The sequence below is a fragment of the Gossypium arboreum genome, chromosome 3 (genome assembly GCF_025698485.1).
Source record: "Gossypium arboreum isolate Shixiya-1 chromosome 3, ASM2569848v2, whole genome shotgun sequence".
Taxonomy (NCBI): Eukaryota; Viridiplantae; Streptophyta; class Magnoliopsida; order Malvales; family Malvaceae; genus Gossypium; species Gossypium arboreum.
Genome location: NC_069072.1, coordinates 13,774,440 through 13,786,698, shown reverse-complemented (window position 1 = coordinate 13,786,698; position 12,259 = coordinate 13,774,440). Strand labels below are relative to the sequence as shown.

At 31.9% G+C, this 12,259-nt stretch overlaps 2 protein-coding genes across 4 annotated transcripts; both read left to right on the top strand.

Moving 5' to 3' along the window:
• Nucleotides 1-2,589: 2,589 nt before the first annotated feature.
• Nucleotides 2,590-6,323, top strand: LOC108474882 (WAT1-related protein At5g40210-like). The gene is made up of 7 exons (XM_017776919.2): nucleotides 2,590-2,959; nucleotides 3,061-3,126; nucleotides 3,215-3,328; nucleotides 5,122-5,356; nucleotides 5,449-5,607; nucleotides 5,694-5,845; nucleotides 5,935-6,323. The coding sequence occupies exons 1-7, from the start codon at nucleotides 2,787-2,789 to the stop codon at nucleotides 6,074-6,076; spliced, it is 1,041 nt and encodes a 346-aa protein (XP_017632408.1). The 5' UTR covers nucleotides 2,590-2,786; the 3' UTR covers nucleotides 6,077-6,323.
• Nucleotides 6,324-10,504: 4,181 nt separating this feature from the next.
• Nucleotides 10,505-11,916, top strand: LOC108475668 (uncharacterized). 3 transcript variants are annotated; one of them, XM_053026188.1, is made up of 3 exons: nucleotides 10,505-10,960; nucleotides 11,076-11,186; nucleotides 11,586-11,916. In XM_053026188.1, the coding sequence occupies exons 1-3, from the start codon at nucleotides 10,764-10,766 to the stop codon at nucleotides 11,779-11,781; spliced, it is 504 nt and encodes a 167-aa protein (XP_052882148.1). In that variant the 5' UTR covers nucleotides 10,505-10,763; the 3' UTR covers nucleotides 11,782-11,916. The 3 variants fall into 3 exon arrangements, with proteins under 3 accessions (XP_052882148.1, XP_017633144.1, XP_017633143.1); XM_017777655.2 differs by having other exon boundaries at nucleotides 11,563-11,916; XM_017777654.2 differs by having other exon boundaries at nucleotides 10,508-10,960; nucleotides 11,577-11,916.
• Nucleotides 11,917-12,259: the final 343 nt, after the last annotated feature.

Below are 12,259 nucleotides of genomic sequence, written 5' to 3'. Positions count from 1 at the left end.
TAAAAATATAATTTTACCATTTGAATAACTTATATTTTTATAATTTTAAAATATTAAATCAAATTTTTATCATTTTTAGGAAGTTTTACTTTTATTAATCTAAAATTTTAAAAATTTAAAAGTCCTAAATAAAAAAAATTTCATCTTTAAAGAGGCCGGCCCCGGCCAGCTTCCTTAGCCACGCCCTGCACATATACAAAATTCAGCCATATTTTACTCACAAATACCAAATAGTAGAGCCAACAACAGAAAGAGGATATTCTTAGAGAAAATATTATCCATGTCTCAAAGCACTATATACCGGGAAATATGTATGTTTTGCTTTATTTTTTACGCTTCCCACAAAAGAATTCTGCTGCTTTTGAAGCCCTTTATTTTTTCTTTAGAAAAGAACCCTGTATTTGTATGAAGAAATCTGAGTGGACATTGTCACACCAAAATCAAGATTTCTTCTTATTGCGAAATGGCTTCTGTTTATGCAAGTACTGCTCGTGGGTGAGGAAGGTCAGTAGGATGGCCGCTTCATTGTCTGTAATTCATAGAGCGACAACATTAGATGTGGATGGCATCTTACATACGTACATTTTATACTATTAGTCGCCATAAATTATATGGATGGCAACAAAACTTTTTGTGTTGGGACATAAAACCGAAATATAACACTCCTTGGTAAGTAGCATGGACGATCTCAACCAATAATTACAATGATTATTTTACGATTTTGATTCTTTTTTCCTTCATCATTGCCGTTGTTTATAAAAGTTCTAATACTGTTTTGCTATATATATATTACCAAGACTGAAGGAAGTTACTAATTGGAACTTGGTTAATTATATCAGTCATCACTCTACGGTGTGATTGGAGGACTAGTTGTCACTGCTGTCTGATTCTAGTTTATATCAGGATACATGGATTACCATGATTCTAGTATATATCAAGATACATGGATAACCTATATGACAATTTGTCCCCATACCAGCTTAATTATAACTTCAGCAATACAAATCTTATATGAAAGCATTGGCTTGCTCAAAAGTCAAAACCCATAAAAACTTCTCAACAAGTTGGCCAATTGCTCTAAAGCAATTGTGAAATGGATGTGAATTATGGTTCTAAATATATTTGTTTTTGGTTATATATATATATATATATATATATATATATATATACCCATAAAAACTTCTCAACAAGTTGGCCAATTGCTCTAAAGCAATTGTGAAATGGATGTGAATTATGGTTCTAAATATATTTGTTTTTGGTTATATATATATATATATATATATATATATATACCCATAAAACTTCTCAACAAGTTGGCCAATTGCTCTAAAGCAATTGTGAAATGGATGTGAATTATGGTTCTAAATATATTTGTTTTGGTTATATATATATATATATATATATATATATATACCCATAAAACTTCTCAACAAGTTGGCCAATTGCTCTAAAGCAATTGTGAAATGGATGTGAATTATGGTTCTAAATATATTTGTTTTGGTTATATATATATATATATATATATATATATATATACCCATAAAACTTCTCAACAAGTTGGCCAATTGCTCTAAAGCAATTGTGAAATGGATGTGAATTATGGTTCTAAATATATTTGTTTTAGTTATATGGTTCTAATATATTTGTTTTGGTTATATATATATATAACCAAAAACAAATATATTTAGAACCATAATTCACATCCATTTCACAATATATATCATATGCAATTCTTATACGAAAGAATTGACTTGCTCAAAACTAACAAATGCTATTATAATTATTATGTTTATCGTCATCTTATTGATTTTTTTCCCCTTGTACATGCAATTCATAATCATGAGTTTAATCTTTTGATGATTGTGGATCATTCACATTATAATAAATATTCCTAATGAATAAAATTGGAACCATAAGAGACCATTTTTTTTATTTATTTGTGTAAAAATAAATCATTGTTGTTACAAGTCTCAATAAAAGAAGAGTTAAGGAGGAGTAGTGGTATAAAGGATGCCTATTCATCAAAACATGCAGAAAGTAAAAGAAGTACAAAAGCAAGAAAGAGATTGTTATAGGGGTAAAAAAGGCTGAATGCAGAATATGAGTGCTTAGGGTTTGCTTAGAAGATCTGTTTCTTTTTGAATTGGAGGGTATTTATAAGGATACCTCTTGTTTGATAGTAATGACATTACAAGGTGATGTTTACTATCTTGGAGTATGTGAAAGACATGCAGAGTGAGATTCATTCGATTATGCCTTTTGAAAGAGTATAAAGTTGTTATGCTCAAGTCGACTTTATTGATCCATAAAAAGAGTGTTTATATTTAGATAAATGTTTACATTAAAAAGTGGATAACCTAACTATAATGAACAGATAATTAATTTCGGGCGATTGAACGATGAATGACACTCCAACAACCAAGAGGTGAAAGACTGTCTTCAAACAAACACCTCCGTCACGTGTTAACAAAAGTTGTCATTTTTATTCAAACCTTAACACATCAATTTTTTATGCGCTGGTCAAGAGCTGAGATTAATCTATTTAAGTGTATGGTGTGTCTGAATAGTGGCCACTGGCCACCAATTTAGGCTCCACTATACGGTACAAAAATGTCATGGACGTGGCATCTTTGAAAAATCCAATTCTTCCCCCTTCCCTCCTTTTTCTTACTTAATATCTCTTTTTCTATATGTCAGGAAAGTGATCCCTTTTATCTTCGGCTTCAAACACCGAATATCACAATCCCCAAAGCAAAAGTCACCCTTAGATTAGAGAGGATAACATAATGTGGGAAAAAAGTGTTACTGCAATAATGGTTGCAACAGAGTTCTTAGAGGTGGGCTTAAACACTGTAAATAAAGCTGCCATGAACAAAGGACTCAGTGATTTCGTGCTAGTATTTTACTCGAACGTTCTTGGCATCTTTATGCTTGCCCCATGTATTATCATCTTCTACAGGTAATAAATTAATTCCATATATATATTATATACAGTTTTTAGCTTCTTGGGTAGCAATGGGAATTGAAATTTGAACCAAGTTATTTATGAATTGATGACAGAAAAAGAAGCCCACCAGTGCTTACTTGGTCTACCATCTGCAAAATTTTCCTTCTAGGCGTTCTCAGGTACGTTTTCCGTTGACTTTGAAATAGAGATAAAAGAAAGGCGGACATGGGGGGATGATGAGAAATTGCTAATCAACATGGGTTTCAGTTATGGAGGACAGATATGCACATATATTGGAATAGGATATGGATCTCCAACTCTGGCATCCGCCATGGCTGATCTTACTCCAGCCTTCACTTTCATCTTCTCCATCATCTCTGGGTGCGCTCTTATTTCTGTTTATTTTCACTGCCTATTTAATTTGTTATGGTCAATGGCTGATGATTCATTCAGATTCATTGATATATCACCATCATTTACCTAGATAATCCTTTATCTGTGGTTTCCTTTTTCTTACTTTTACTTATCAGTGGCCTATAAAAATGGTACTAGTGGTTCAAGGTTCCCTTCACTCGTGAGATAAGATAATAATGTATGATGGCATTGGGCGATTAAATTTTATTCGCCAAGCCTGTAGAAAGATTTTTTTTTACGAGTTTTACCTTACCCGAATATATTATGATATAATAAATATTATATTGTTTATTATATATATATTAAATAATAATTATATATATTTATATTAAATTACTAATTCAATAACAATTAAATTTATTATTTAAAACCTAAAAAAATTTACCCAATTAAATAACTCAACCCAAAATATAAAAATTTAAAATTATCTTTAATACAATAAAATATTTATTATATTTATTTTTATTTTTAATATAATAAAATATTTGTTATATTTATGATAATTTTTTAATATAAATATTTTTAATGTGTTAAAAAAATTATTTTAGGGTTTTAAATTATTTTAGGTTTTTTAGTGTGCAGTATATATATATTTAAAAAATAAATTAAAATTAATTTAAAAAGTTACATATGAGCGGACCGAGTCGAACTTGAGTTTTATCTTTCTTAAATTGGGTCAGATTTGAACAAAAAAAAGTAAACTCATTTCTCAGGTTAGGCCAAACTCGAGTTTGAAAATTTGATTTAAATCCTTACATGAGCCCGACTTGACTTGACCCATAAACATCTCTAGAATAGAATAAAAGAATAGTTATTAAAGTCTTTTACCCCTCTCTTTATGAAAAAAAAACATATAAAACATGGACTAATTTTGATTGAAATGATAAGATTAAGATTTTAAAAATCTTCAGGTACTCTATTTAAGTCTTGGTTTTTGGATTTAAAGTATTTTTATAAATTTTATATTAAAAATAAAAGCATTCTCTTAATAATATTTATTACTTTTTAGGATAAATTACACTAGTAGTCATCTAACTATTGGTAAGTTTTTCTTTAGTTTTTAGGATAAATTTAGCTAATAAATTTATTTTTTCCTTAATTTTTAGGTGAAAGGGTGATAAAGAAAACAAAACAGCAAAAGATAAAATTACACAATGTGTAAATGTTGAGAATTAATTTTTTAAGATCAAGACTAAATTGGTACAATATATAAATATTGATAGTTAAAGTTGATACTACGCCAATTTTAGAAACTATCACGTCATATTTGTGTTAGCCACCAAAAAGACAAAATTAAATATTTAGATTATTATTTTATAACTTTTTATAATTGAGTAACTAAAAATACTTACCAATAATTGTGTGACTATAAACGTAATTAATCTTTATTTTTAGAGAAATAATTTTTTAATTATTTTCCAAATGTGCTCATGTTCACTTAACTTATTATATCAATTTAGCCAGACATTTTAAGTCATAAATGGATTAATTTGCTTTTCTACTTACAATACAATAGCTTCGCAAGTAATTTAACCTATTGTCTGTTTTTAAATTTTATAAAATTATATAATAAAATGCTTAGATATTAAATTTTGAAAAATAATATTAACCGCCTAAATCTCTAATGCTCGCTTTGGATACCATTTCACCTTAAATTTTTGAATAAAAAATAAAATGCAATCTAACTCATAATATAAAGATTTTCATTGTATTTTTAATTTGATTTGATATTAGCAAACGATTTGAAATGGTGTCTGTAGGATGGAAAAGCTGGACTTAGGGATCAAAAGCAGCCAAGCCAAGTCTTTAGGAACTTTGGTATCGATCACGGGGGCATTTGTTGTGACTTTATACAAAGGCCTTCCACTCACCACTTCTCCAAGGAAGTACAGCTTCCTTCACCAAGTTCTTGGGATTCCTCACTCAAACTGGATCATTGGCGGCTTTTTCCTAGCCTCTCATAGTGTTATCTTCGCAATTATTCTTAATGTTCAGGTACACACACCCCTAATGAATACACAATCAACCATTCGGTTTTTTTCTTGAGGAGGTTCATGCATAATTAGCTGGTAACACTCATTTTGCAGACGTGGATAATAAGGAGATACCCAGCAGAGATGCTAGTAACACTCATTTGCAGCATCATTGTGGCCATCCTATCCTCTGTTGTCTCTTTGATGGTAGAGAAGGACCCGAATGCTTGGAAAATTGGGTTTAATATGGAATTAATAGCTACCGTATACACAGTAAGCATAGACTCGAATAAAAATACTCGACAAACTCAATAGTTAGGCCTAGAAAGAAACTTGATGATGCACCTCTTGATTTGTAGGCAGCTTTCGCAGTAGCATTTCGAAGTGTGGTTCACAAATGGGCGTTGCGGAAGAAAGGGCCTATCTACGTTTCCATGTTTAAGCCACTTGAGATGGTCATTGCTCTTGCTATGGGGATCGCCTTTCTAGGTGACAAACTTTATCTTGGAAGGTCAGTGCAATTTTTTCATGCAGTAATAAATAAAAATAAAAATCATTATAGGCATTATTAAGCTTTGAATTGGATATGTGTGGGTGCAGTTTGCTAGGAGCAGCGATAATAGCCATTGGATTTTATGCTGTAATTTGGGGGCAAGCTCAAGAAGAGAAAATGGTCCATGACGCACGGTCCTCAAATAAAGATCCTTTACTCCCAAATACTACTCATACCTTAGTGGTATAATGATTTTGGGGAAAAAAATAGAAAAGGAGAGGTGCTAGAAGGTGTGAAGGGGAAATATTGGAATAAAGAGATTATAGATCCTTTTCTATTTAACCTCAGTTCTCAAAATAAAGTCTTCTAGCAAAATTGTGATTCAGATTTTCATTACCTACAGTCTTGGGTCGGAAGGTTTCTCGCTTTTTTTTCCAAGAATAAACCACTTATTGATTAAAATAAAGTTGCTGCCTTACAGAACATATAAAAAAAACACTACAAAACAGAAATCTTAGTGGATTCACCACCAACCAGCAAAAAGCAGAGATCAATCGGCTCCTTTTGCCAAGGAATTGGGCATATTAGTAGCTTTCTTTGGGACTTCGTCAATCTCCGCATCACCAACTCTGTTTCTCAATATGACTGCACAGATAAGACAACTTCGAGGGCGGCTGATGTGCCTCAAGACACCATTTTATTGCAATCGCGTAATCAATCTCAACATAAAGTACCACTTTTCCTTTCTATGATGTTTTCAAGAAACACCTCCAAAGCAAGCCTAATGACAGTCAGCTCACACCCATTTGGATCACGAATTTGAATAGGTCTAATAAACATAACATCAACAGCCCCATTTTTCAATGTTCCTCCAAAGAAGAGTATCCAACATCATCGATATTGTGCTCACCTTTCCCATAAAAAAAAAGAAAAGAAAAGAAAAAGAAAACAGCTTCCTTTAACAGGTGAATATCATAAAAAATCAAGTTGAACTAAATACTTTTATATTAGTTTTTCAAATTACAATAAATTAAAGGTGATTATACATTTATCAACCTCTTGATTCTATTTGTAAAGTTTAAAAACTCCACAGGTAGTATATCAAATTATTTTTTATAAATTAAAAGGTAAACTACACAGATAATCACTCAACTATCAATAATTTTTATTTTAGGCACTAAAAATAAAAAAAAATTGTTACAATTTAAGCACGCACGTTACATAATGCACAAATGGCAAGCTAACGTGGTAGTTAAAAAATCGATATAATAACAAATTTAGCCACAACTTTTACATATTATATCAATTTAGTCATAAATTTAAAAAATTAACCTTCAAATTTTACAAATGATCTCAATTTAATTCGAATTCTAAAAATTCAAATAAACATATAAAAATACATAAATATTTTTAAAATATAATAATAAATATACATTTTATATTAATATTAATATTAAATAAATATAATTGTATTAAAATAAAATAAAATGAAAACCTCAACAACCACCGTCCCTACCACCATCCCTCTCGCTCTCTATTGTTGCTGCTGCAAATTAGTACTAAAGGACAAGACCATGAGACATAAAACCTTCTTTCCTAAACTAGTAGTACATTACGATTACTTTGTTGAATGTTTTGTACTCAGAAGAGTGACAACAACATCAGGTAGATAAAAATTGCTAAGAGAACCAACTTTTTAAAACAATAACAAAAAAACATGGTTTCAAATCCATATGAAAGATATTCGAAGCATTGTAATCAAAGTAAAAAATACCCACCTGAATTTGGGGTAAGCCCCATCAAAAGAAGTCTTGAAAGAAGCACTGAGCAACAATTGCAAATCTCAATCTTTTTCTAAATTGGGAAACTTATCAGAAAACTTTCTATATATTTCATCACTGTCTACATCTCCAATCAACCATAATTTCCTTCTATAACCTTCCATTAAACTTGTTAACTTGAGAACCAAAGAAGTAACAAGATCACTTAAGACTCCATCCTAAATCAATCCTTTTAAATCTCCAACTTGTAATACCACCCCTCTATTGTTAGTAGTAAATGTACAGTTGGTTCAATCTGTTAGCTGTTAAGACTGTTAGTTAGTTAGCTAATGTTAGTTAATTGCAGTTGTTTATCTTTGTTATGCTTTCTTGATTCTCTTCATGTATATATATGGATGGTTACCTGAGTGTAAGGTAGATATATGATATACAAGTTTGTTTTCTCTATTCATCCCGTTCATATTCTTTTGATATGGTATCTGAGCCATTCTTTTGATTTTTTTCCCTAAAATTCGTGATGGCAATTGGTGCTTTTGAAGATCAAGAAGTTGCTGGTAGCAGTTCCACCAATGTTTCTAAGAATTTCACTAACAAGAAGATTAATATTCAGCTTGATGAAATCAATTATCCTCTATGGAAACAACAGGTATCTTTTGCTTTGGAGAGTTATGGTTTGGAGCCTTACACTGATGGTACTCAGGCTATACCTCCTGAGTTTGTTTTTAATGAGTTTGGTTATCTAGTTAAAAATCCTGAAAGAGTTTCATTTAATAAACAAGATAAATCCATAGCATCTTGGTTACTTTCTGTTGTTAGTCTTGATTTCCTACCAGATTTGGTCATGTGTCAATCGACTACTGAAATTTGGGAAGTCATTGGTCAGTTGTATTCTGCTAAAACAACTACCAAGGTTATGAATATTAGGTATTCTTTGTACTCTCAAAAGAAAGGGGATCAAAACATTCGTGATTATTTGAGACAGCTTAAATTGATTAAGAATAATCTTGGTATATGTGGAGAAAAGATATTTGATGCAGAGCATATTGCAACTATTCTTAATGGTTTACCTAGTGAGTTTGATTCGGTGGTTACCTTAATCACCACTAGCAGAAAAGTCTATGATGTACCTGTTTTGTCTTCAATGCTGATTAATCTTGAAGCTAGGCAAAAGTCAGGTGCTATGATTGGGGTTTTTAATGTTAATCTTGCCACAAGTCAGTCTAGTTCTCATAGTGCACAAGCTTATAAGCAGTCCACAGAAGGTGTGTCTGGTTTACTTGGATACCAAGGCAGAGGAGGTTCATTTCGTCGAGGTAAAGGTAGAGGTCGTTTTGGAAATGCTTCAAACAGACCTCAATGCCATTTGTGTGGAAAAATTGGGCTTATTGTACAAAAGTGATATTATCGCTTTGATACTTCTTTTATTGGTTTTCCTAAGCTTGATGCAGGTCATAGAGGTGCAAGTGCTAATCATTGTTCAATGGGTGATGATGATGGTGATAATAAATAGAATGTAGTAGGTGCTTTCATTTCTGCTGATGGTTCTTCTACTTTTGTAAATGTTGCTATTGCTGGAGAACATGCCTGGTTTCCTGATTCAATGGCCACTTCCCACCTCAGTCGTGATGCCTCCAAGGTGTCAAATAGTGCTCCATATATTGGTATAGATAAGTTGACTGTTGCTAATGGCCAATCTTTGTCCATATCTAGCAGTGGCTAGAGTATATTGCTTACAAATAATAGACCTCTTCATATGAAAAAATTGTATTTGTGTAATAGGCCGTTTTCAATAATGTTGGAAACAATGGTTTCGAGACCACAATTTCAATGAGCAAGTTATTATTTTATATTATTTTAATGCCTACAGAATTATATTAAGGTCGTATTAAAGTTTTGTTAAGAAATTTTGATGTTTAAATGGTTAATTAGGTGAAAAGAGTAAATCGTAAAATGTATAAAAGTTCCGTTCTATTAGTTAAAAGGGTCCAATGGCTATGAAATTTTAAACTAAGGGACTTGAATGGTAAATATACCATTTAAGGAGATAATGGATTTAGAGAGTTATAAAAATAATTAAAATAGAAAATAATAGAAAATTTAAATATTATCTTAAAAAATTAAAAGTATTAGTTTTACAAATAAATCTCCAAAATAAAGTTCTAAAAATATATCTTGGTTATGAGAGTTCGATTTCTGACTCTTTTTTATTTTTCGATCTTACTTTTGCAACTAATCAAAAATCAAATAATAAACTCAAAACTATTGGCGTTTCATTCAAGAATTTATCAAAATTAAACACAATAACCATATATATTAGACCTATTATCATATAGTTTTAGCTTACAACTCAGTTTAAACTGGACTATTTTCTAGAAAAAGCACTTTGAGCAAATTTGAGGCCAAATAATGTCAGTAGTTTACAATGTTAGTAATCCCATATTGCTAATATATTTTCACATTGCTAACATATTTAAAATATAAAGATTAAATAGACAATTTTTTTTTTTTTATATTTTGTGTAACTCATTGGATAAGTGGCATTACTTATTGGGTTTTGTTTACGTATTTATAAGCTCAAAAGACAAGAACTTGAGTCACTTAGGCTTTAAATTTGTGGTGTAAATAATATTTATATATTATTTTATTTTTATTTTTTGAAGTGATAATATATATTTTTTGAAATTAAAAGATTTATTCCAATAAACAAAACTTTCAGAGAAGACTTGTAATGGATAAACATAGCTTTGAAAAATTCCAATATTATGGAAAAGCGTGGCTTGTGACACAAGTTATATGGTAAGTGACATTTTTTTTAACCAAAACTGATGCATTAAAATTAAAGAAATCAAACAGCCTCAATCCTATCACGAACACAAAGTACTTGTTCAACAGCTATTGGGCACTCAAACGACGCACCATTAAAACCATCAAATAAAAGGAAAAACAAAACAGTCAAATACTTAATCCAAAAAGCAAGAAAATGAAACCCTAAACTGAACTAAAAAAGAGGCATTCGATCAATTTCCTTAATCTACGAGCCCTAGCTGCATCAGCACCAGAGGTAAAAGCTTCCCACCCATCTCCGGCGAAAAAAGAAAAAACATTAAAAGCTCTTTAGAAAAAACATTAAAAGCTCTTTAGAAGCCTTCTGTAAAATGACTGAGTTCTTCGGAACTACCTTGATATATTTCTGGTCTCATCCCTCACTCTCTAACCCCCTTCTCATTCCCTGTCCGTTCTCTTTCAACCAACTCCACCACAGAAACCGGGGCTTCCTCCATCCAGTATTCCGGTTGTTCGTGGTGCCATCCTGCTTTGGCCAAAGTGTGCGAAGCGCTATTCGCCAGACAAGGTACAAATCAAAACTTTTATGTGTGTGAAATTATTGATTTTGTTTTGGACTGCCTTGAGGACATTACTGATATGAGATTTGTCATCTTTTGCCTTGTTAATCCTTTTGATTACAGGGAGTCTCCTTCCACACAGTTATGTCGAAAGCCCAGATCTTCCCCAAATATGACAACATGCAAACACGCCCAGGCTTCTGCCATTGCAGGCGTCGCTATATTTTTACTCGGGTAAATACGTGCTGCCATTACAAGTCTCTCTTTATTTCTAGCAATAGTACATGCTCTTGAAGTGTTTGATTCCTGATGAAAACATGCATAAAAATTGATCTTAATCGTGTCTTCATCGGGTGGTTCCCATTTAAAATTTTTTAGCACTGTTTTTTGCACCAGAACACTTTCTATTAACTCATTTTCCATCATGTAAGCTTTAATAAAAGAGACCACCTCACACACATTCGATTTTAAACCCTCATGATACACTCTGTTCCTGTTGTACCATATCGCCTAGTAAGTAATTGCTATAGTTTTGCATTTCAGTAAATCATAACTCAATAACTTTTCCACTAACCAATTATGCCAACTCTGATTTCTGTTAATGGTGGAGTTTGCGACTCCCAGTCCTTGCAGGATCTTAATTGTGAAGTTACAGTCTCGAAACAAGTGGGCCACTGACTCCACATCCAACTTACATAATGGGCACCGATCGTCTCTTACCAGCCCTCTCTTATTCAAATTGTGGAGCGTATGCATTAGTTCTTTAGATAGCTTCCACATACCTATTTTTATTTTGTTAGACAACTTTAGTTTCCACAATTATGTATAATAGGTCTTCGATTCTGCTTGGTGTATTGTAAGGTTGGCTTCCGTATTGATTATGTCAGTTGTAAAAAGTCATTTGTATTCGTTTTTAACTGTGTACTCACATGAATCATCACATCTCCACACCAATACGTTTGGCTGACTTCGATCAACAGTAGGAATCTCTAGAATCCGCTTGATTTGTTCTTCGCTAAACAACCACTTGATAACATCAACATTCGAAGTAAATGATTCCATCTCTATTAAGTCCATAACTTTCAAAAATTCACATTGATATTCTGATTACATATTCTTCCTTTCCCAAGTCCAGAAAGTCATGAATCATTCCAAATGTTTATAGACGCAACATTCTCCACTTTCCAGCCTATCCCCTGTTCCAGAAGTTGTCAGGCATTCCGGATACTTCGCGAAGTGTGCGAAGGGTAAGGTCCAACTTTGCACTTAAAAATTCTCCTCTTGGGTAATACTTGGCTTTCATAACC